Consider the following 23316-nt stretch of genomic DNA (forward strand, 5'->3'; position numbering starts at 1 on the left):
TGAATTGCATTAAAAACAGAGGAGTGCTTGATGGAATCAAATGCCTTCTCATAATCAACAAATGCCATAAATAAGGGTAGTTGGTATTCATTCATGTTCTCTAAGATCTGCCCAACTGCATGCAGGTGATCAATGCAAGAGAATCCTTGTCTGTAAGCTGCTTGTTCAGGGGGTTGGTTTTCATTTAGACTGCTGCGTATTCTGTTCTTGATGATTTTCATAAATAGTTTGTAAATATGAGAAAGTAGGCTAATGGGGCGATAGTTTGCAAGGCCTTTCTTGTTTCCTTTTTTAGAGAGAAGAGTAATTATAGCATTCTTCCATGTTTCTGGCACTTTTTCGGTTCCGATCACGTTGTTAAATAAGTCACAAAACTTTTCGAGTAGAATATCTCCTCCTGCTTTTACTATCTCTATTACTATGTGGTCTTCTCCGGGTGCTTTTCCATTTTTCATCTGTTTGACTGCCTTTTCAACTTCGCTTTTCAGAATTGGAGGAATTTGTTCGACTGGATTTTTAGTGACAATGTTTTGTGTTTGATCATTATATAATGTTTGATAGAAATCAGCACATCTTTCAATTATCTTTTCTCTGTTTGATGTTTCTGAGTCATCTTCATTCTTCAGTGCCGGAATCAATGCTCTGTTTCCATCTTTTTCAGTGTTGCATTTTTTCAATCCCTTGCCTGTCTCAATTGCATTTTTCACCTGTAGAGTGTTGAATTTTCTAAGATCTTGTCTAATACTTTTTCGTATGTTCTTGCATAACTCTCGATATTCACTATTGCCTTTAGATGTTTCTCTCATCATTTCTCTGCGTTCCTTCATCATCTTTTTAGTCTCTGGTTTGAGTTTATCTTCTCTTTGGCTCTTGACTATTAACCAACTTTCTTTGCGCTTTTTTGAATAATATTGTTCAATTGTTTTGTCTTTTCATCTAAATCTTTGACGTCGCTTTCAAGTATTTCAGAACGGTTTTGCAACTCTATTTGGAATTCATCTGCCTTTTGAATCAGTCTCTCGGTGTCAATCTTTGGGTTTGATATTCTCATCATTCTAGTTCTTTCATGTTTTACATTTAATCGTATAGTGCTGCGAACCATCCTGTGATCACTTCCGATGCTAACCCTTTGAATGACTTCAGTGTTGAGGACAATTTCTCGTTTATTTGTTAAAATATAATCAATTTCATTTTTCACCTTTCCATTTGGACTTTTCCAAGTCCATTTTCTTCCATTTGACTTTTGAAAAAGAGTATTTGTAATGATCAGTTTCTCTGATGCTGCAAACTGGATCATCTTATCCCCTCGTGCATTTCTCTTTCCAATGCCATCTGCTCCAGTGGTATTTCCGTCACTCTGTTGGTGTTTTCCTATTTTTGCATTAAAGTCTCCCATGATAACTTTGTAGTGACTTTTATTCTTTTCCATTTTTTCATTTATTTCTTCATACAAATCCTCTATTTCTTCATCATCATGGCTTGTGGTTAGTGCATATATCTGCATTATTTGCATAGAGTATTTATTGTTAATTTTTATTGTGAGGGAAGCCACTCTATCACTAATTCCTTTTATTTCTGTAATTTTGTGTTTTATGCTTTGATGGATTAAAAAACCGACCTCTTTTGTTGAAGTATCTCCTCCTCTGGTGTAGAGCATGTGTCCTCCTCCAAACTGTAGGCTACCAGATGCACTCCTTGTCTTCTTGTTTCTGCTAGACCAATTATTTGCCACTTCATCCTTGTTTCATTTAGCTCGTGTGTTAATTCTAAAAGCCTGTCTTCATCTTTTAAGCTTCTTACATTATACGTAGAGATGTAGATTTTGGGAACCCGGAGATTCTTTGCACCCTCTGCCTTTCGGCTGCCGGGGACTAAGGGCCTTTTTGAATGTGTGTTCATTTTTTTCATTGTGGGTTTGAACCTTTACTCACCACGCTGGTTCAGTGCGGGTTGGTGAGTGCCTGCAACTTGATTAAGCAGCAGGATTTGCAACAGGTGGTACAGGATTACATTTTACCTGTAGCAGATCTACTAATGATCATGACCTGACCTTCAATTTCAAAGCAATTATATCATACCCTAATAAACAATTTGTCTTAAATTTCATTCACTCCAATACAGAAATCTATTGCCCAACCCCTGCCAACATTCCCAACAGTCGAGGAGTTGTCGTTCATCGGCGGTTGGCGAATGGAACTCTCACAGTCACCACTGCCCCATACAAACACGACGACGTCGCGGTATATCTTTGTCAACCCGGGTACAAGCGTGAAGAGCCGTCAGTGCCCCATCTCTGCCATGGTCGAAGAGGTTGGACTGGATCAACAACATGCGCATGTACGAAATAATTGTCACCATGTATAAGCAAACCCCATACAGTTGTGTAACCGAATAGTGATCTTTTGAGACTGTTGGACCTTAGTGGTTTGACAATCTTCGATTAACATCAATAACTGTAAATTAGATTATAAAGCGAATCAATGAAAATTGTTTTCAAACTTGGACTTATCAACACAACATTAAACAACGTTTAATATCAAAATCTAAATAAATCGTTTAATATCAAATTCCCATCTCTGCCATGGTCGAAGAGGTTGGACTGGATCAACAACATGCGCAATGCGCATGTAAGGAAAGTTATTATTTTCTGTTTGATTTTCATTTTCTTACTCTTTATTTTTTTTGTCTGCTACGTTTCTGAGAAATCGTTTTTTTTTAGCATTTTCATAAAACTACAGTTTTGTTAGCACTGACAAGTTTGGATGTTGATCAAGTTTATTAACATGTCTAACAATAATTGAAACGCTTCCTAATGAATGCGAAAGTAAAAGTAGAAGCATAGGAGTTGTTTCATTCTTTCACTGACAATGCACTACCTGGATGGAATAACACACCAATGAAGCAATAAAACAACTCGTAGGGGAAGGGAAGGTAATTTGATACGGAAGGTAATTTGATACACCCCCCCTACAGAAATGTACAAAAAATATTAGTCAAAAATATTGTCATTAGGTGAAAGATCTGTGAAAATAATGCCTACAAAAATTGCACCATGCAGCTAACTCGTGCTTTTATGGCATAAAATTGTAAAAGTGTGTTTTTTGAGTATTTTCGTAAAATTTTTAACTCATGATTATTTTCGTCTGGAAAATTAAAGAAAAGCTCCTGAAAGATGAAACCAAACTCATTTGACAGTTCATTGATAAGGCTTCAAGGGCTTGTCACGTTTTTTCTGCAATGTGCATCCAAGCATACAAAAATCAGAACTTTATAACTTTTTTTGAAAAAGGCAAATTGATACATGTGGAGAAGGTAAATTGATACAGTATATTAAACTCTTTTTTGTGACTGTAATAAATGTTGTCATTGATCTAGTTGATTTAAATAAGTTATTCTTTATTAACAAGACCTGCTACTTTGGGAAACAACAATTATATGGGCTTTCGTAGGCTTACACGCTATCTGCTTTCAAAAAATGAGAAAAGCGCAAAGCACCCCCCTTGAATAAGAACTCCAGCCAATGATCTTTTCCATGTCCATCCCGCTGCAGAAGCTTCGCCGCACACATGGTCCTCAACAGTCATCCTTGCACCCAAGCACGCCAACCACATATTAAATTTTCATTTATTGCTTTGTTGTCAAAAGGGATTTCTGTATTAGTTTTACTGTATCAAATTACCTTCCGGGTGTATCAATTTACCTTCCGTGGAAGGTAAATTGATACATTTGAGTGACGTTTTTAAAATTTCAATTAAAAAAAAAGTAACAAAAATAGAAAAGTGAAAATGTTTTTAAAAAGTGTGTAAGGGATCAGACTTTCATTTCAGCTTAAAATCAATAGTTTGTGTCACTTAATTTTCAGTTAACAGGCAAAAATGTTAAAAGTGTATCAAATTACCTTCCCTTCCCCTATGCTCTTGCTGTGATTAACTCATTTATCAGATGAACATCGCAACCTCTGCTAGAGATCTTAGTAATCTTGTATTCACGTTGATTAAAAGTAAACTTATATAGCATTAAATCCAAGTTAGTAGACTTGACTTTGCACAAAATCAAGGAAGTTTTAATCAACTGACCTTTTATGAGCCTATAACTTTACGATTTTTTCAAGAGTCGATAGGCCTAGTTGACGAAATTATTCAACTTAACAGGATTTTTCTATAAACGTGTCTCTTGTTTAAAATAGAATGGAGACTATTATTATTTAACAAACTTTTGCACTCTAATAGTGTCATGCGGACCATTCAGTTTGACGGAAGTGGATACGAACGACTTGACGTGCGGTGATAGTTGCGTCACAGACAGCGATTGTGATTCTGGAATGAACTGTCGCTGTGATGGGTTTTGTGGAAGAAGCTGCGTCGATTTAGGTTTGCTTGATCATTTTGTGTTTGACAGGAAGTCAAAGTGTTTAGGGTTTGTTAATTTCTTTTTTGTTCGGTTGCAAATAATTTCTTGGTTGTAATTGCTATAGTCTATCACAACAAAACTACGTGTTCACTAAACTTGATTTAGTGAAAAGCCATTGATAAGCTGGGTTTTTGAAAAAAAGAAAAAGAAAAGACAATGCATTAAAGAAAGTCATGACGGTAAGAAAACAAGAAACAATTCAGTTACCAAGGAGTAAGTTTACCTTCAAACCTCTCTTCTCCAGCGTACGTCAATGATAATAAGGAATATTCCGGGCAGTTTTTTGATAAGGTTTTACAACGTTTCAATTCAGTATCTTCATCGAATACTGACGTCATAAATTTCCAGAACTGTATATCCATACCTTTCCTAGGAAAGGAATCACTCGTATGCGCAAAAAACTGTCTAAACTCTTTAAGTGTAAATTTGATATCGACATTGTTCCTCTGTACAAAACTTTTAAAATAAGTAGATATTTTTCTCTGAAATCTCAAGTTCCGCAGTCTCTTCGTTCCAACACTGTCTACAAATTCACTTGTCGTGTGACACGAACATGACATATTGACATACATATGTATGTCCACAAGACACTTGGTTACAAGAGCAACGGAACACCTAAATTTAACAGACATCAACAAACACAGTGCAATTAAAGACCACATCTATGACTGCAGTATTTGTTCCAATATCAAATTTACATTAGATTCATTCAAAATAATTCACAACTGTCAATCAGAGTTTGAAACTAAAATACATGAGGCACTCCAAATAAAGCAGCACAACCCCAGGCTCAACAAACAATTATTCGCTGGAGGGGCATCTTTTCTGTTGAATTTGTATTAGATTACGTTTGTTTTAAGTTGCTTAGTGGTTTTTTCCTTGATTGCCTTTATGTTGTTTCGCTTACTATCTTGCCTCATGACTACACTCCCGCATAGTTTATGACAGATTGTTACCACCTTTTGTGTTTGTTCGTCAGTTGTTGCTTGTACGCAGGTCAGTGCAGTTTTATTTATTTTCAGTCATTTATTATTAACATTTCACGAATATTTGTTTTTGCTTAGAATTTAGATGAATTAAGGTATTTTCCTGACGAGGGCATAAAGTTTTGCCGAAAACGTTTGAAGTTATGTAGCTATTTTATTTTATGTATCATTTTTTGAATTATGAAATTCAATCTTATAAAGCCGTTATCGATTATCTGTCTATGGTTTTCTAACAATAGTTTTGAAACTTTTTTTTTAGAAATGTTACTACATAGCGTTAGTATGGGTCACAAATGAGCCAATTGTAATTTATAGCACAAGTTCCTAACTATGACGCACTGTTTTAACAGGCATTAACTGCGGGGAAGCTCCTTCTGCAGCTAACGCCAATATCACCTACAGAGGATCAGGCTTTGGCCAAGTAGCCACTTATGTTTGTAGAAAGGGATTTTATATCAGATTTGGGTCAATTGTGAGGAAGTGCACAGGTGGAGGAACATGGGATGGAAGAACTATACGTTGTGGACGTAAGTTGGAATGTCGAAAACAACTTATGGTGTCGTGTTGTTTTTATGTAGGCGGTACACAAAGCAACGTGGTAAATTTAGTTTTTATTTTCTAATAACCTCTACAGCCTGTTTCACTTTTCCTGGATTTATTGGAAGGTCCTGAAAATATGCAAAAATAATAAATCGGTAATACTTGAAAATATATTAAGCATTATAACTTTAATCCTGTCTGCAAAAAAAAAAAAACTTGCACAATTATTTAAAGGGCTACCACCAGCGAATGCCGCAAAAAACCTCAACCAAAACGTCAATAAATAAAATACAGTAGAATTCTCCTAAAGTGACTTTGGCTATAGTGACACTTCGCCTATAGTGACACCTGTTGCAAAGTCCCGTTTGCAAACCATATGTTTTGCATAGAAATGACTTCGCCTATAGTGACTTCGTGTATAAGAACACTTTGCTTACAGTGACACCACATTTCTGTCCCTTGGGCTCAAAAATGTCCGCATAAGGACACTCGTTAGTTTGTGATGCAATAATATATACTTTATCCATGCGCTAAGCAAGATGATAAAAAAGGTTTATGAGCAGGCTTCATAGATGTGATGTAACAAGAGCGTAGGCAAAGTGGCTACTGTGGCTGCTAGGCTAGTTCCAGGCTTTCGTTTTTGTGAGTTGTGATCTCAGTTCTCTCCACATAAGCCAGGTTGATTGTCATTGTGTAGTTTGTCAATCTAGGACAAATTTCTAAGTTTGTACAATGCCACTAAATCGCATATAACGGACGAATTTCGCTGGTCCCGACTGGTCCGTTATATGCGAGTTCTACTGTAGTCATCTGCGCCATTTTACCTTGACTTCGTCTATAGTGACACTTCGCTTATAGTGACACTTTTTCCGCGGTTCCTTCATGTGTCACTATAGGCGAATTCTACTTACTTACCTAAATAACAACATTTATGACGTCATGGAGAAGGAAAATGCAATAAACCACAAGTTTAACCTGTAGAAAAATCAAAGTCAAATTATGTTATTTTAGAGTATCTGAGTTTAAATTTGTTACGATGACAACATTTACCCACCAGTTCAGATCGCTTGTTTAGACATTAGACATGATTAGAGGATGGCTGCAATCAGCCTTTAGAATGGCCAGTTTTTCAGTAAGACAAAGGCCACAATTATTGCGGCCACTCCCACTGTAAGGCCGAGCATAACTGTGGATGGACCATAATATTTTAGGATCAACACCCTTGTCCTTAAGGTCCCAAACCGCCTTAGATAATTCAGTAAACTACATTAAGGTTATAATTATTAATATCCTTTCAAGTACTATCGATTTATTATTCTTGATTATTTTTCAGGACCTTCTGATGATTCTTAATTTGATGATTCATAATTTTGAAATCTTAATTCTTGATATGCAAATTGGTATAAGCTAATATTCGGCAATTGAATTATGGTTTTTATCTAACTACTTATAATGATAAAACAATAAATGCTGTTAATACTGCAAAATTGCTCAATTCCAAGCAAAAAAGCCAAGCAGAACAAATTACATCAAACTCATTTATTATTTTCAAATAACCTCTACGGCCTGTTTAACCCTTACTGAAGATCATCAGAAATTCCTTATTCAAATAGAACGATAATGATGTGAATATCACTTTTCTCAACTTGTCTCCAGCTACATTTCTTGGCAGCCAATTGTAGCAAGAATTGACAGCGATAAACACCGGTGTATTAACGAATACTCAGACTTCTGCTGACAGCCAGAAAGAAAACTCCTTTTTACACAGTGTCTAGCAATGTTTTACACAACGTGATTAATTTGAAATTAAAAGCTAAATATCGCATCACAATTTAGAACGTCACACAAAAAGATGTTAGGTCCAAATAAAGTTAAAATTCCAAAACAATAAAAATACAAAAGTTTGTCAAGTCAAAATAAGATAACATTGGTTATAGGTTACAGTAATTGTTAAACTAAGAAAAATAAATGACTCTTTAGCATAGAAATCTTGCTGAATTTTGATTTTAGTTCCTGATACGCTATACAACTCTAAACTACAGCTAAATACTGAAAAGTTTGAGTGTTCATCAGGACAATTATCATTTCTAGCATCAGTTGCAACGTTCATCTGATGAAAGCGAAATTAAAAGAAATATTGAATTATTGCTTCACTAACGTTTCGCGCACCATGACAATGCGCATCCTCAGAGCAAATAACATACAAAAAATATTATAAACTCCGACTTTTAATGTAGAACCTTAAATGTTGAAAAGACATGTTGGAAAAAAAGCAAAGAAATTACCTTGGTAAGAATGTCATCAAGTGCCCTGCGTCCAGGCGCGGATCTATGGGGGGCCCAAGGGGCCCGGGACCCCCCCCAGAAATTTTGTGAGAAGTTGTTGAATGGTTTGATATGCTTCTAAACAGATGATATTAGTCCCACAGCGGACTCAACTTATCCCGGGGGGGGGGGGATTATTTTTTGTTATTACAGTAGAATTCGCCTATAACGGCACCTCTAGGGGAGTTGCAAAAACTGACGTTATAGCCGAATTGACGTTATAGACGAACTACCGCAAACTATTCCACAACTGTCTTTTGATTAAAGAAAGAGGTGTATAATTCAATCAGGGTTGCTGTGTACTACCAAACTGACAAAAGGCACGCAGAAAATACAGTAAATAAAGAAATTGTTTTTAAAAAAATAACCTACAGCGAAAGGTGGGCTACAGGAAATTTGCGCAATACAGCTCGTTACATACAGTAGTAGAGAAGTTCATTGTTTATTAGCAAAAAAAGGCATTGATCTTGAGCAGTTTCGGATTTGACACAGCTGTAGAGCTGCTTTTTACACGTGATAGTTTTTCACGCGGAAAAAAAAGTTAATTCAGTTAATTAGTTTATACAGTACTGCACGTACAACTGTTGCTTTGAGTTGTTTAAAGGTCAGCTGTAGAGCTGCTTTTTACACGTGGTAGTTTTTCACGCGGGAAAAAATTTAATTCAGTTAAAGTCCCTGCTGAGAACGACATAGCAAAATACAACTTCCCTTTGGCACGCGTGTGACGTCACGATATTGAGAATGATGCTTTCAGTCTCTATGTCTCTAAAACAAAGTTTGCCTAATTTTAAAAGAAATTGCATTAAAAGAGCAAGTTTTGCCAATACCAAACATTCAAACATGTCAGCCAAGAGTTAGCAACAAGAAAACATAGAGACTTAGCTTTATTACCGAAAAACTGCCAAAGAAAACATGATCTTATCCTTTTGCTATGCCACCGGACAGCACCATTTTACAAGAATATTTATACCCATATTTTTGTTGAAAATGTTCTCAGAATGCACCAAAATCAAAATAATTTTTCAAAATTTTCTGGGGGAGGCCCCCCACACCCCCCGCCGCTGGCACGCCGTCGGGCTTTGCCCGTCAGTCATCAAAACCCCCCAAATTACTGGCTACGCCACTGATTGTTCATATCTGTTTTTTTTTTCTTTCTTTTCAATTCATTTTCAAATTTTCTGGCCCCCTAAAAAAAAACTCCTGGATCCGCGCCTGCTTGCGTCGACATAAATTGAGGTACGTTTCATAGTAGAAGAACCAGTTTCGTTGTGAGTGTCGGACAGATCAAAGTAGTCGTCAAGAAAGACAAAATATTACTTAAACTACGTTCGGTTCTTTGAATATTGCTTGATATTGCACAGGTATAAAGTGTGGTGATCTTCAACACACAATGGAAGCTATGGGTGGAGAGATAGTTGAAGGAAGAAAAAACAGATACTTAGTGGGAGATCAAGTCACTTTACGGTGTTCTTCTACGCATTGATTGTTGGGAGACAATGTGAGAACTTGTCTTGAAAATGGTCAATGGAGCGGAGTGGATACAGTTTGTGATCTTCATGGTTGGTATATTTGTTTTTCAAACTATGACCTTGTTTTAAATAGACAAAATACAACAAAATTTATAGAGAGACTACTTTGGGGTGGTGGGATGGCGCAGCGGGTAAAAGGCTCGATTTCTAATCACACAATGCTTGTTCGACTCCCGGCTTATGCTGGTTGGTGACAAACACCGCTTACCTCTACCCAGAGTGTAATGAATTGGATAGGCGCAGTTGCTGAAGGAAAGGCGGCCTAGAGAAAGAAACTGCCCACACTACTTTCATTAGTGCCGATGGCTTAGTACAATGAGAACCTTATCTTCTCATCCCCCAATGCTTGGATTCAAATGTGGGACCCACCTTTACCTTTACTACATTTGAGGATCCGTATTATAATGTGAACTCATTTTGCATCATTGCCCAGTGGTTTTTATTTTTGTAACCTTAATCAAAACGCCCTTCAAGTTCTAATTGAAAGAAGTTGCGCAATTTGTTTGACTCCCAATAATAAAGTACAAATGTCAGTAAATATCATTGACCCTTTACCATTGTACGAATTCAAAACAAAATCTCTGTCACTTTTGAAACTTTGAGCTTCTACTAAAAACTTCTTCAGTGTCATCCAATAAAGCCACCATAGTCCAGGCGCAAAACAATGAATCAATTAGATCCGAAAGTGCGGTGGAATAGGCTGGTGGAATGGTGTCTTTAGGTGGTAACTTTATGGAAGCATTGTTATTTATGCTTAGCACAACTTTTCTCAAAAAAGGTCATATCTTCTAATTGGCAGTAAAATTACGTTTCGCTGGAGTCTGAATCAAAAATTAAATCAATTCTCATTGGCTCACTAATTACATCACTCTCAGAAACCATCTTCTCAAGACAACTTTTCACTTTCATTTTACTACGCTGAAGAGATCGGAAGATCGAAACACTGCTGGCCACTGTCCGTAATTATCTTTTAATAATGTCTTTTTAGACACTATTTTTATACAAATAAAAAAAGAGTCAAAAGTCAGGTAAATTTCACTCTGTGTGGAGCTACATGTACTTAAAGGTTAACTGTTATTTCTTTATTCACTTGTTGATTGATGCATATCAGTTTGTATTCTCTGTGGATCCTTCTCTTGTATCATTGGCCAATCCTATAGATGTTTGCTGGTACACACCTTTCATTTTTTGAATTGTTATTTACCTCTTGAATTGATATTGTGTCCAGCAAAAAATCGCTATGCCACAAGGTTTGCGGATTTAGTCTACTGTAACCGCTGATAGGTGGTCTGAAAATTGATAGAAAATGGAACAGCTGCTAGAACTGTTAGAAAGGAGTTTTTTTCAGTCGAAAAAGCACAAAACTAAATCACTCATAAAAAAATTAAAATAATCACGTTGTCTAAACTCTTCTAAATTTTACTCTATTTCTTTTTGACTGCAAACTTTTTGTCAGTTTTCTGTTTACTCTGAAAAGCAGTTTCTTAAGATTTAAGATTGTATCACTTCAAATCCATTTTTTTAAGCAACAGAATAAACAAAATATATTGTAGAATAAACACAAACCAAACAATTTCTCTTTAACACTTTGACTGCCAAGCCATTTTTGTAAAAATTTCACTGGAGGCCACGTGAAAAACTGCAATTTTTTGTGGCCTCACACGTAACTTTCAGGCTTTTTTTTACACCAGAGTCCATGGCATTCATATTTGAAAGCCATCATTTTCTTTGCGTTTTTATTCATACTACCCGTTATTAAGGTATTTTCTATACTAAGATTGTATCTGTAGCCACAAACAGCTGTTTGACTACCTCTACATATAGTATTGAAGGTAATACAAAGATTTGTTTGAAATATTTTGACGTATTTGCTGCAATTTACAACCAAAAAATAATAAAATATTACCCCTTTTCTGCAACGTTACCATAATGAGGTTACCACAACCACAGAAATGCAGGTTATGTGATCAATATCACGTGATTAGCGAAGCCTCGTGCTGTACAGTTCTTGAATAGTTGCCTGGAGCAGTATTGTATCAGCTTTAATCAAAGGAATAGAATTGAAGATTTTGCTAATAGAGTTGTTTTGCTTGATTTCAGGTTATTTGTATTAAAATATAATGGCTAAGCGAAGGTTAACTGATGAAGATATAAATACTTTGATGTTTGAAAGCGATTCAGATTTTGATTCTGACGATTCTGTAGCTGATCGTGACTGGTTGCCTAGAGGTTCAGCAGACAAAGAAAGTCAGAAGATGAGGATGTCAATATTTCTGACGCTCTTCAAGCGCTTGCAGTTGAAGAAGAAAATGAATCTGAACTAGAGGATCGAACTGACGAAGTAGTAGATGATAGTCGTTGGCATGAGTATGAAGGCAAGCACAAAACGTTTCAATTTACTGGCCTAACAGGCGTACAGAGAGCAGTAGCGTCAAATTGTTATCCATTGGATATCTTTCTTTTATTGGTTAACGATGAAGTTATTAATCACATCGTTAGTGAGACAAATAGATTTGCAGCACAAACTATAATCTCCAAACCACCAACAAGACATGAAAGATTGAAACAGTGGTCGGATACTGATGCTAAAGAAATTAAAAAGTTTTTAGGATTGCTGCTGTGGATGGGACTTGTGCGACTGGGCAGTCTTGCTAATTACTGGGCAAAACTTGGTGTTTACAAGCAATGTGTTCCCGGACAGATCATGTCTAGGAACAGATTTCAGTTACTGCTAAGCATGATACATTTCAATGACAATGAAAGCATGCAACAAGGTGACCGCCTTGCAAAAATTCAACCAATCATAGACCTGGTGGAGAAAATTTTTAAAGATTTATATTACCCTGAAGAAGATATAGTCATTGATGAGACTCTGATTCCATGGAGAGGGCGCTTAATTTTCAGACAGTGTATTCCGAACAAAGCACACCGCTATGGTGTAAAATTATTCAAGTTTTGTTTGGTAGATGGCCACACCTGGGGTTTAAAAGTTTAATCTGGAAAATCAGCAACAGGTGAACGAGAAATAGGATTGGCCAAAAACGTTTGTGTAGAGTTGTCGCAGGGGCTTCTTGATCAAGGTAGAACCCTGTATGTGGACAATTTTTATGCAAGTTACGAATTGGCACGAACCTTTTAGAAAGACAGACTCATGTGGTTGGAACCCTTAAAATTAATTGATTGTTCAGACAAGGACTCAGGCAGATTACGCAAGAAAGACAGAAGCTTTATGCCATAATCTCTTGTGCTTCTGTCTTTCTTGCGTAATCTGCCTGAGTCCTTGTCTGAACAATCAATTAATTTTACCTCTGAAATACTTGACCCGTTGTGCTGTGTAATTTTCAGTTATCATTTTGTGTGAGCGAGGCAGTTTCTCAAATGTTTAGATTTGACCATATTTTTGCTGTGATACTATATGATTCTTTAGCATTTCTTTTAAAAATGTATTTTCTTATAGGCTTGAAAAGGGCTATATGACTAGCCGAAAACGTTCGCTTTTTGTTTTTTGTTTTTATAATGTTAAATGTAGTGTTGTTGCTGAGTTATGTCTGTTTATGGTTTAAAAGAGTTACCTCTCTACCCAAATTGTAAACAACCATGAATACTGTAAATTAGGCCAACGCTAAGTCTTCTTCAATAGCTCGAATAGTTAAGTGCCCAACATTGCAAATGAAAAAAACGACGACAAAACAACGTTAGTTTCCTTTTCGAAATATTTATAGCAACGCATTTCAGGACTGCTCTCCAATTAGCGGCGCCAAGTGGATGGAATAATTCTCGGCAACAATACTTCAACAAGAATCTGAAACTTCGTTCTGTCAACCTCGGTAACCGGGCCTTGCGTCAGTGGTTCAAAACCTCTCTATTTAAAACTGCGGGATTACTCTCCCTAAGAAACTTTCTCAGTCCGATAATAAGCATTAGAATAAAAAAAACTAATAGCAACATATATTTTAGATTTTGCATTAATAAACAAGGAATAACATTTCATACAGCAGCGAATAGTTATGCTTTGTTTTGAGCAAATAGAAACACCACTTCAAATTGCTTAAATCATAACAATGACTCAATAATACTCTTTGTCGTACCTTTGGCACAGATATTGACACTTCTCGGTGTTTGCATCCCGGTATTCCCGCCAATGGAAGAATATTTAGTCCTCGTGGGTTTGCTGTTGGAAACACTGTTCGATTCATCTGCAAACGAGGATATTCACTTGTGGGAGAAAGTGCACAGGAATGTCTTTATTTTCGGCAATGGAGTGGTAGTGGTGTTCCACGTTGTCTAAGTAAGAATCATAATAGACACGCGTATGTTAAAGTCATACTTAGGCTTACACTACCAGTAAGGTTTGTTTAAACAAAATCCGATGAGTCAAAAATAGCTGCAGTAGATGCAGTAACCTTTACTTTCCAAATGAGTGTACACATTTCAAAAGTATATTCTTATATTTTGTGGACAATTTGTCTTTAAAAACAGGATACTCTCAACTTCAAAAATATCTGCTAGGTTGCTCTATTGAAAAATACGTTGTTTAGCTGGCTTTGTGTGTGTTGAAGTGCAGCCAAAAGTTGTTTATATCCATACCGAAGGTTATTGCACAACAAAGACTCCTTTCACAATGACATTGCAACTAATCTGCAGTTGTAATTTGATTATATAATACCTCTTATGAGTGTAGCCGCACGATTATTTTGAGTAGTCAAAGTAGCAAGATTTATGTCTATTCAACCACGATATTCATCCCATCAAATGTGCACTTCCTGAGCTGTTAAGAGGATGAATTTGGCCAAGTACCAATGAGATTCTCCTGCTCCAAATTAAGACACTTCTAAAAAAAATGCACTATATCCAAAGAATAGTGTTCTTTTCATGTTCCCGCTCCCCTCGGAAAAGTTAGTTACGGCCCTTAAATCAATTCGGACCAGAGTCTAAAAAGTACACTTGCCCCCCCTTATCAGTGTTACTGTGTACTTCAGATCCTCGCTACCCGGATTCACCGACCGAGGTTTTACGTAATTTGCGTCAAACGGCCGATGACATCAAGATTGATAGACGTAGCGGCAACTTTGGAAGAAGTTCTGGATCTTCGAATAGAGCTATATATGAAATATACTTTCTGTTTGATATGTCAAGAAAAGTTACAGAGAATGTTTTAAGCCAATCTCTCACAATTGCTGACATTTGGATAAGCGAGGTAATGATGATAATTTGCATTATCCTAGTAAATATTTCCAAGAAAAAGTGACATTGCACATAATGCTATGACTTGAAGTATTACCAGTTTTTTGTTTCAATTTAACGTGCCAGGTGATATACGGAGCAATGTTGGGGTGAGTTTTCTAGTTGGGCTATTCAATGCAACCAGCACCCGAAGACGGTTGTCAACCACAATTAAGCGCTTTGTATACTGTACATGTTGACAGTCGTTTAATTATAATTTATTCTATTTAAACTAACTCAAGTGGTCAAGGCCAATAACTTGGGTTTGATGATCAGAAATTTTCTTTGCAAATTATTTCATGTCGACCATAAGACAGTCATTTTGTAAGTCAGTTTCCAATATAAGAGGGTAACTTAGGTATAGCGCTTTTGTTTAATTTAATTATACTGCATAACTCGTTTTGTAAGCTAATATTTATCGCATTAGTATCAACTTGATAGTCAAATCAGTTGTAACTTTGTTTTCATTTCTGGAACAAAAATGCGGAAACTTTAGTAACAAACATTAAAATTTGCATCGAGAGAAAATGTGGGGAAATCGCAACATATGCTGAATTATAACTTCATGGTAAACAGTGAGAACACCAACTTGGAAATTCGTTTTATCTGCAGGTCAGCATGGAAGGCCTGACGAAATGCACAATCATATTATTTGCTTCAAAGGTTGTTGTCCACTATGAATCTCTTGTGATAAATACTTCTGATGTTTTGAATACTCTCCAGAATGTTCTCATTGATCGACGTAAGCTTGTTTACAATACAAAAATACAGACCATGTTCAGGAACAACTTAACCTAATGGCCTAATGCAAATCGATACATTAGTACAGGGGTCACCAACTGGCGGCCCGCCACGCTGGTATGGCGCCATAATGCGGCCCACCACGCCAGCGGAAGGTTTCAGCGTACAAGTATAACCAATAATACTTTTCTTGAGGATTTAAAGAGCATGAAGGCAAAAAATACTTTCCGGGAAGCATATTTTCGCTTTGCATACGATTCCACCGACCGACCAATCAGATTGTAGTTCTAGGTGGGGGTCGCTTAAAGTCATTCCAATGCGATGTCCAACCACACTGTCCCAGTGGTTGATTAAAACGTCTGTTTTTGAATTTCAAAATTGTCTGTAAGCATAATGGGGGTTTATTTTAAATTTGTAAATTTCATGTAAACACTAGTGTGCGTGTAACCGTTATTGTGTTTCATGAGCAGTGTTCCTTTGATGCAAATTTTTGTTGGCAAAATAGGTCGGTGTGCCAACTCAATTTATAATAAATTGGCATAATATTATATATAAATTTAAAGACTTTTTCTAGTTGTATTATGAAAATATTTAGCTTAGTACTGCAAAATGTTGTTAACCAACAATTCTTGCCATGCTGATAAGCACCACAAGTGAACGTTGTTAAATATATTCAAAGAAACGCGGTTTTAAAGACTCTCACAAAAAGGATGAAAAACCAATTCATTGCTTTTTTAGAAAGAACACTGTTCATAAGGTACGATAGAAACGTTTTTTCAGTGATTTCCACAAGCGTTTGTTTCATGGTGCCTGGTTTCTTTCTCCTTGTTATTGGAGCCTTTTTTTCGCTGATATGTTTGCAGGTCACTATTGTTGCCTGTATTGCGATGTGTTAAACGTTTTCTTGTTTACTGAAACTGTTAATTGCAAGATATCTTTTGTGAAGCGAAGTGACGACACCACTCTTGCTTGGCGATGAATATTCTGATGAAACCGCTCGACTCGTTATAAGTGCGCAAAACAAGTGGCCTCATTTATTAGGCATTGTTAAAAAAGTCAAAAGCGTTGTTAAAGGAGCTTGGCCTGGCAGTAGCGTTGTTCGACTAGCCTACTTTTGTTGCTGCGGTATTCTAAGATAAATATTAACAACATGTAACGCTGGATACTGAGTACGAAATGCGTACTGTTCTAGCACAAGAGTCAACCTACCTAAAATGTTATTAGTGCGGCCCGCCACAGCTCTCCTAAGTGCTAAAGTGGCCCGCATGCAAAAAAGGTTGGTGACTCCTGCATTAGTACATTGTTTCACATTTGCAACTTTAAAAATGCACTTACCAGTAGCCTATTTTTCAAATTCTTATTTGGCAATACACAATAAAGTTTACACACAGGAGGTACAATTCTGATGATCATACTATCAGAATATGAATTACCTGTGAAGTCGGTTCTGCAAACATATCTCTGAGGGCGGGTTGTGAAAGGCAGAGAGATTGACAAAGCATTCACATTTTTGAACAACCTGAAAAGCTTGCCAGCGAACAAAATAATTTCAAACTGGAAACGAGACAAAATGATGTTTATTGTACATTCGATACTTCTCAACCAATGTGCGAATCATTGTCGGTAACGAAACAGGCACTACTTTAATTTTTCTGCATTTAATTAATTTTTCTTTAGGGCTACCACACTCTTTTCAAAGTGTGCAACCCAAATTTATTTTACTATTAATGCCAAAGATATAAATAAGGTTCTTGAAGATCGTGCGGTGGATGCAGTTTATTTATTTGATATCAAACACAACGTTCACAATTTCCAAGTTATTTTCTTTATTTTAACATTGTTTCCTAGAAAACATCGTCACAAACATGGGCTCTGGCAGAAATACTGAACTTGCTCTTCTACGTTTGAACTCTACTCTTGAAAAGTCTTTCTCGGAGGAAGTTAACATCAATCGTCATGTATTCTTGTTTGTGCATGGTAAGAGCTGCTCGACCTTGCTCTGATTGTACCAATATTGATTAGTACCAATAAAAAATGTTATTATCTCCGGAAAACTGAACACTCGGAACAAGTTAAAATTCAAACCTACATTGTGTATAATATTAAAACACCAATATTTAATTAAATACTTTGGAATGCCTCAGGGCTGACAACATAGGGAAGGAATTTACTGATAAATTCACAAAACGTTCAAACTATTTCGTTAGTCGTGTTTTAATTGTTGACTGCACAACATTAACATTTACTGATGTCACATTTAATTCGATCCAACATTCGCTGCAATTGACTCATGGTTTTAATAGGTCAATGGGCTATTGTTAATTTATTTGCCTATTTCTATTCATTCGGTCTACACTCCTGCAGGACGTCACACAGATGGAAGTGATCCACTTCAAGCGATGGAAAGCATTAAAACAAGTTATGGAGAACGGTTAAGAAAGGTAAAAATTACATCACACAGTAGGCTATTGGAAAACTTATAAGTCAGTTTGTAAGTCAATAAATAGCCTTCAATCTCCCTTAAATTGATCAATGTTATTGACAACCAGCCCAACTAGTTTTACGGCAGTAAATTTATCTAAAATGCAAGTGTTCAAAAGTTCCACACAAACCCCTTAATTATTCTTCAGTGAAAGCAATCATGCAGGCCTATCATATATTCTATAGGTTGCATTAAGTTTAGCAATTATATGAACTTCATGGATTTTCATGCCTAAAATATCCCATAAACTGTATTTGTTGTATAATATTGGTTTAACGTATGATCTTTTTCCAAGCCATGATTTATTGGTGGATCAGAAGCATTTCATTTTTTGCCATTGTTCTGCAGTTAGCTAATTTTTCTACCTGAAACCGGGTCATGCACACTTTATAGATGAAATGTAGCAGTAGGTGTCCACACAGTACAGTAATTTAAAAGTACGTTGTTTTTTTAGTGAAATGTGAGCAAGGTTGAATAGTCCTCAAATATTACGACCATGATTCTTTGTTATAGCCGAACGTATCAATGTCATTTTACCAAAAGCTTGCTAATAGATGCATAGCCAGATACGTTTGCCATGTTGTCTTTATTTTCATAATGTTGAATGCTGTATTTTTGCTGAGACAAAGTCTATTTTGGTGTAACGAAAAATAATGCAGTAAATTATTTTATAAAGATGATTTCTGCTTAATATTATTGCATAACTTTACCATTGTAGATTACTGAAACACCAATATACTGTAGCATCATTGTTAGCATTTTGGTTGAAAGCAAAAATGACCAGACATTTGCACTGTAGGCTGCAATAAAAAAATTGTGAAATCGATCGATGAAAAACTTTTGCAGGCAAAAGTTTCATTTGTACTTAAGTTCACTTTTGAAATTTCAGGTTTTTGTCATAGCCTTTGGCTATGGGTTAGCAGACAACACTGACTTTAATGAACTTCAAAATCTTGCCTTTCTGTTTGATGAAAGAAACGTGTTGCGCAACATAGAAACTAAAGATATTACAAGACTTCTCAGAATCAAAAGTGCAATTGAAGGTAGATCACTACGATTGAACTTTTTTTTATAAGTTTGTGAATACAAAACCACGCTCTCAGATAATTAACAATCATATTTGATTATATCTTGTTGATGTTTTTCATCTTTGAAATGTAATTTTGTACCTGCTTTAAACCTTTCGAAGCGGAAACAATGATATGATTGCATTGTCATTTTAAACAACAAAAGTGATTGTTAACGCCATTTTTATTTTGACCTAAAAAAAAATTTTTTTGACTTTCTTTTTATCAAATTTTGACTCTATTTTGACCTAACGAAATTGCTTATTTGTAGAGGACACAGTTCTTCCTTGAATTGATACCAGTTACCCAAACAAAATATTTTGTGGATTTCAGACCCAGACGTAATATTTGTCGAAAATTCAAGGTGTTTTATTGATTATAAAAAATGCGTCATATTGTTTGACGATAGGAAAATCTCCACAAATCTGTCCAACTATTGCTGGAGACGATTTAGCTTGCTTAGGAATTTTGGTGTTACAGAATGTTAGTAGGCTATTCCTAAAATTCAAACTGTTGATCTTCGAAAAGACCACGTTTGCAAAGAGGGAATGTTTTATAAGAATTATTTACATAGCCTACGTAACAATGAAGAAACAATGAACAATTTGCGATAAAAGTTACTGCTGATCCAAGTGGGCATTGTGACATATTTCCTGCTTTTATGGGTTGATATGGTTTAATTGTGTCGCAGTTCCTGATTTACAATGCTTCCACGAGGATGTTGACAAAAATTACTCTCAAAAAACACAAAAAGTTTGTCAAAAGCGATAATTTGACAAATTTTGGCTTTATTGAAAATTTTGACTTTATTGTCAATTTTTGCTTTATTTTGACCTATCAACTTCTTAGAAACAGTCCTCTAGGAGCTGAAAACAACTTTATTCTTTGATTCGTGGATAGCCGAGGTCCTTAAAAAAATTTGACTTTATTGACTTTTGCGGGCCCTAGTGATTATAAAATTAATAAATACATCTTTTTGATCCATTCTTTTCCTTCGTGTGTCACACAGCGATAGCCCAGGGCATCACGTAAGCTCTTGCTCTATCGTTGAACTCGGCCAAGTCTTGTGCAAAACACCAGTATACTCGAGCAATGTGTAATACATTATGGTAAACCCGTTAAGGTTACTTTATTTTGTTTGTCTAACCACACTAAATTGTGGAAAACAAATTAATTATTGAGCTTTCGCCACACAAGTGTGGCTTAGTCAAGTCTGTAAGAAGTATTCTTACGAGGTTTACTATAATTAAAATAGAATTAAAATTAGAAGTAGCTTACCTTAGTCTAAAATGTTGTTTCTAAATCCGCTATTGAATATGACAAACTCAGTCTAATATTCTTCTATTGATTTTCAAGCAGTTTCTTCCTTGATAGTCGCAGCCAAAACGTAACACGTGCTTATCTTGATATATGGTGCAGGCAACAATACATTATGTGGCCAAGCAGGAGAAGTGGGATCTGTAAAGCAACAAGCAAGAGTGAATGTAGGAAGGATTTTAGAAGGAACATCTGCAGTTGGGGGGTCGTGGCCATGGCAAGTCATCGTAACCCGCAAGGCCGATGTGATTGTTGAAGTAAGTTATTGTACTTGCTTCATTTTTTTTTTCAAATTGTTAGTTATTTCATAGCAGCATCTTGGTGTAACAACTCAAACCAGTTATGTTGAAAAACACAAAAGTTTTGTGGCACAGTTTGGCTGGTAACTTTATTGACAAAATTTTATCTAGTACCGGTAACTTCAATTGAAGTTTTGCCTTTGATAGACAGAAAATAAATAAATATTGTTGCTCTTTACAGACATATCAAAGGGAACGTTTTCTAGGAGGTGGAACTGTAATAAACAACAAATGGATATTAACTGCTGCTCACTTGTTCTATGACATCCCCAGAAGAAATAGTTGGGAAAACAGAATCTTAATTACTTACGGTAAAGTAATTCGCTTGTAATAATAATAATAATAATGTTAGTTTTTATATAGCGCTGTATCCATCGCAGAATGCGTTGCTCCTCAGCGCTTTACAAAGCAAACAGTGTCAATGCAGCCGTATAGAGGCGCAACTGAGTACATTATTACCCGAATCCACTCCATTACTCAGTGCCAAGCAGAAATTAGATTCAGTACCATTTTTAAAAAGTCTTTGGTATGACCCGACAGGGTATCGAACCCATGCCTACCGATTCAGAGGCGGGCGCACTAACCACTAAGCCACCGAGCCGGTAGTGTCAAACTCGTCAACAAAATTGTCCTTCTTGGATGATGTTAACTAATTTTCTTGATTTCTTGTTCCATCAGCTTAGTATTTGTAATGTTTCATATTATCAAGTTGGGGTAGAAAAACATATTTTTATTACGAACACTTTAATTCTGTGATGAACTTAGTAGGCTACACAGTTTGCAACATATTATTTACATAGTAAGTGTGAAACAAACAGCGATTCCTAATTCCCCATAATCATTGAATTGCGATGAACTAAAAATAATGTAAACCGCTCAGCGCTCACTCGAAAATATACCAGTGATGTCATAACAGTGATTTACATTGACCACAACAATTAATTGTTTTTAAGCTTTATCTTTTCATTTCAGGTATTGCACAATTGCCAGCAAGTCGGAGCGAAGGCCTCTCTGAATTTGTGCAAGTCTTTGAAGCTGAGCGGATTATAGACCACTCTAACTTCACCTCAACCACATATGATTATGACATCGCACTGGTAACCCACATATGATTATGTCATCGCACTGGTAACCATATATGGTTATGACTTCGCACTGGTAACCACATATGATAATGACATCGCACTGGTAGGTAACTAACAGTTAGGTACACAGCAACCAGGGGTGTATTCCAAGATGGAGGGCTTAGGGGAGCTCAACTCTCTAAAGTAAAAAAAATATGTTGATAAAGAGAGAAGGGAACACTAGGGGCTCATTTGAGCTTTAGTCTATAGCTCTTTTGGCTAAACAACAGCTTCTCGATTGACCAGTGAACAGTTTTCTCCCAACAGAACTATAAAAAATTACGAAGATAAATTGGTAACAAGCGCTGCTTTCTATAGTTAGCTCAATTATACCTGGCAATCTATATGATTTCATAACAGATGGGACAGTAAATTAAGTCATGTCATATGGCTACCTAAAGATACGGCCTGATTTGTCACATTTTGCAGAAATTTCCAGGTTTTTCTGACTTTGGGCGAACGTTTAAATAAATTTTTCTAATAATTAGATTTTTTCGCTTTCTTTATTCTTTTCCACAGATGACACAATAGGTTTTAACAATCTCACATGTTGAAAAACAAAGAAAATTTGATTTCGAAGATTTTAGTCAGACTGTTAATTTTCAATAACAGTCTGATTTTGCGTTTTTCAACTTACTTTTTCGCATTTTCTACTGCTTCCCCAAGGCAACAAAAAAGTTTTATGTCATTAGGAAACCGCAAAATGTAGAAACATCTCAAAAAATGTCAGTCAAGCACTTGCAGTAGCTGACTAGCTTCTAGCTGTAATCAAAATCTGCAAAATGTGACAAATCAGGCCGCATCTCCAGGTGGCCATGGTCATGTGCATATAAAATAAAAAGGAATGACATAACTGCTGTGATTCTTTTGTCACTGTAGATGTCCGAATTGATGTGACTCTTCAATTGATTGACTTTGCCCACTCATATGCCCGATAATTGATAACATTCTACATTAGTTATGCTTTTGCGTACTGTAAAAACTAGCAGACCACAGAATAATTAATTTGAACTTGTAAGTAACTTGGATCTGGAAGAACTTAATGGCCAAGATTCAGTTTCTGTTAATGAAGCACTTGTGAAAGTAGGCCTACTGAGAAAGAATCATTTTACTGAAGCTGATTTGAAACAACGTTTGATTTCTTTCGCGTCCGATAGTGCATCTGTAATGCTGGGCACCAAGAGCTGAGTAGGGACAAAAAGGAAATGCTCGAACATAATTTTATAGCTTTGTTAGTACCACCGGTTAGAATTAACCGTACTTACTGCAATAAA

General features: G+C 36.1%; 2 protein-coding genes across 2 annotated transcripts in view; one reads left to right on the forward strand and one right to left on the reverse strand.

Annotated features, from left to right (window-relative positions):
* Positions 1-877: 877 nt before the first annotated feature.
* LOC145775478 (protein CFDP2-like) lies at positions 878-1429 on the reverse strand. The gene has a single exon (XM_082586771.1). It carries the CDS (start codon positions 1427-1429, stop codon positions 878-880), a length of 552 nt encoding a protein of 183 aa, XP_082442897.1.
* A 45-nt stretch (positions 1430-1474) lies between these two features.
* Positions 1475-23316, forward strand: part of LOC145775481 (complement factor B-like) — a 31157-nt gene continuing 9315 nt past the window's right edge. The window contains exons 1-15 of the mRNA XM_082586775.1: positions 1475-1484; positions 2122-2310; positions 4230-4370; positions 5747-5923; positions 9622-9713; positions 12017-12563; positions 13889-14077; positions 14769-14986; positions 15625-15754; positions 17602-17730; positions 18118-18194; positions 19125-19278; positions 20722-20876; positions 21100-21229; positions 21891-22015. Of these exons, the coding sequence (XP_082442901.1) occupies positions 1475-1484; positions 2122-2310; positions 4230-4370; positions 5747-5923; positions 9622-9713; positions 12017-12563; positions 13889-14077; positions 14769-14986; positions 15625-15754; positions 17602-17730; positions 18118-18194; positions 19125-19278; positions 20722-20876; positions 21100-21229; positions 21891-22015 (2463 nt within the window). The remainder of the gene's footprint in view (positions 1485-2121; positions 2311-4229; positions 4371-5746; positions 5924-9621; positions 9714-12016; positions 12564-13888; positions 14078-14768; positions 14987-15624; positions 15755-17601; positions 17731-18117; positions 18195-19124; positions 19279-20721; positions 20877-21099; positions 21230-21890; positions 22016-23316) is intronic.

The sequence above is a fragment of the Aplidium turbinatum genome, chromosome 8, assembly GCF_918807975.1.
Source record: "Aplidium turbinatum chromosome 8, kaAplTurb1.1, whole genome shotgun sequence".
NCBI classification, from domain to species: Eukaryota; Metazoa; Chordata; class Ascidiacea; order Aplousobranchia; family Polyclinidae; genus Aplidium; species Aplidium turbinatum.

What these genes read in the sequence shown, in the direction of transcription:
- LOC145775478 (XM_082586771.1), bottom strand. Translation starts at nt 1,429, where the DNA reads ATGGAAAAGAATAAAAGTCACTACAAAGTTATCATGGGAGACTTTAAT.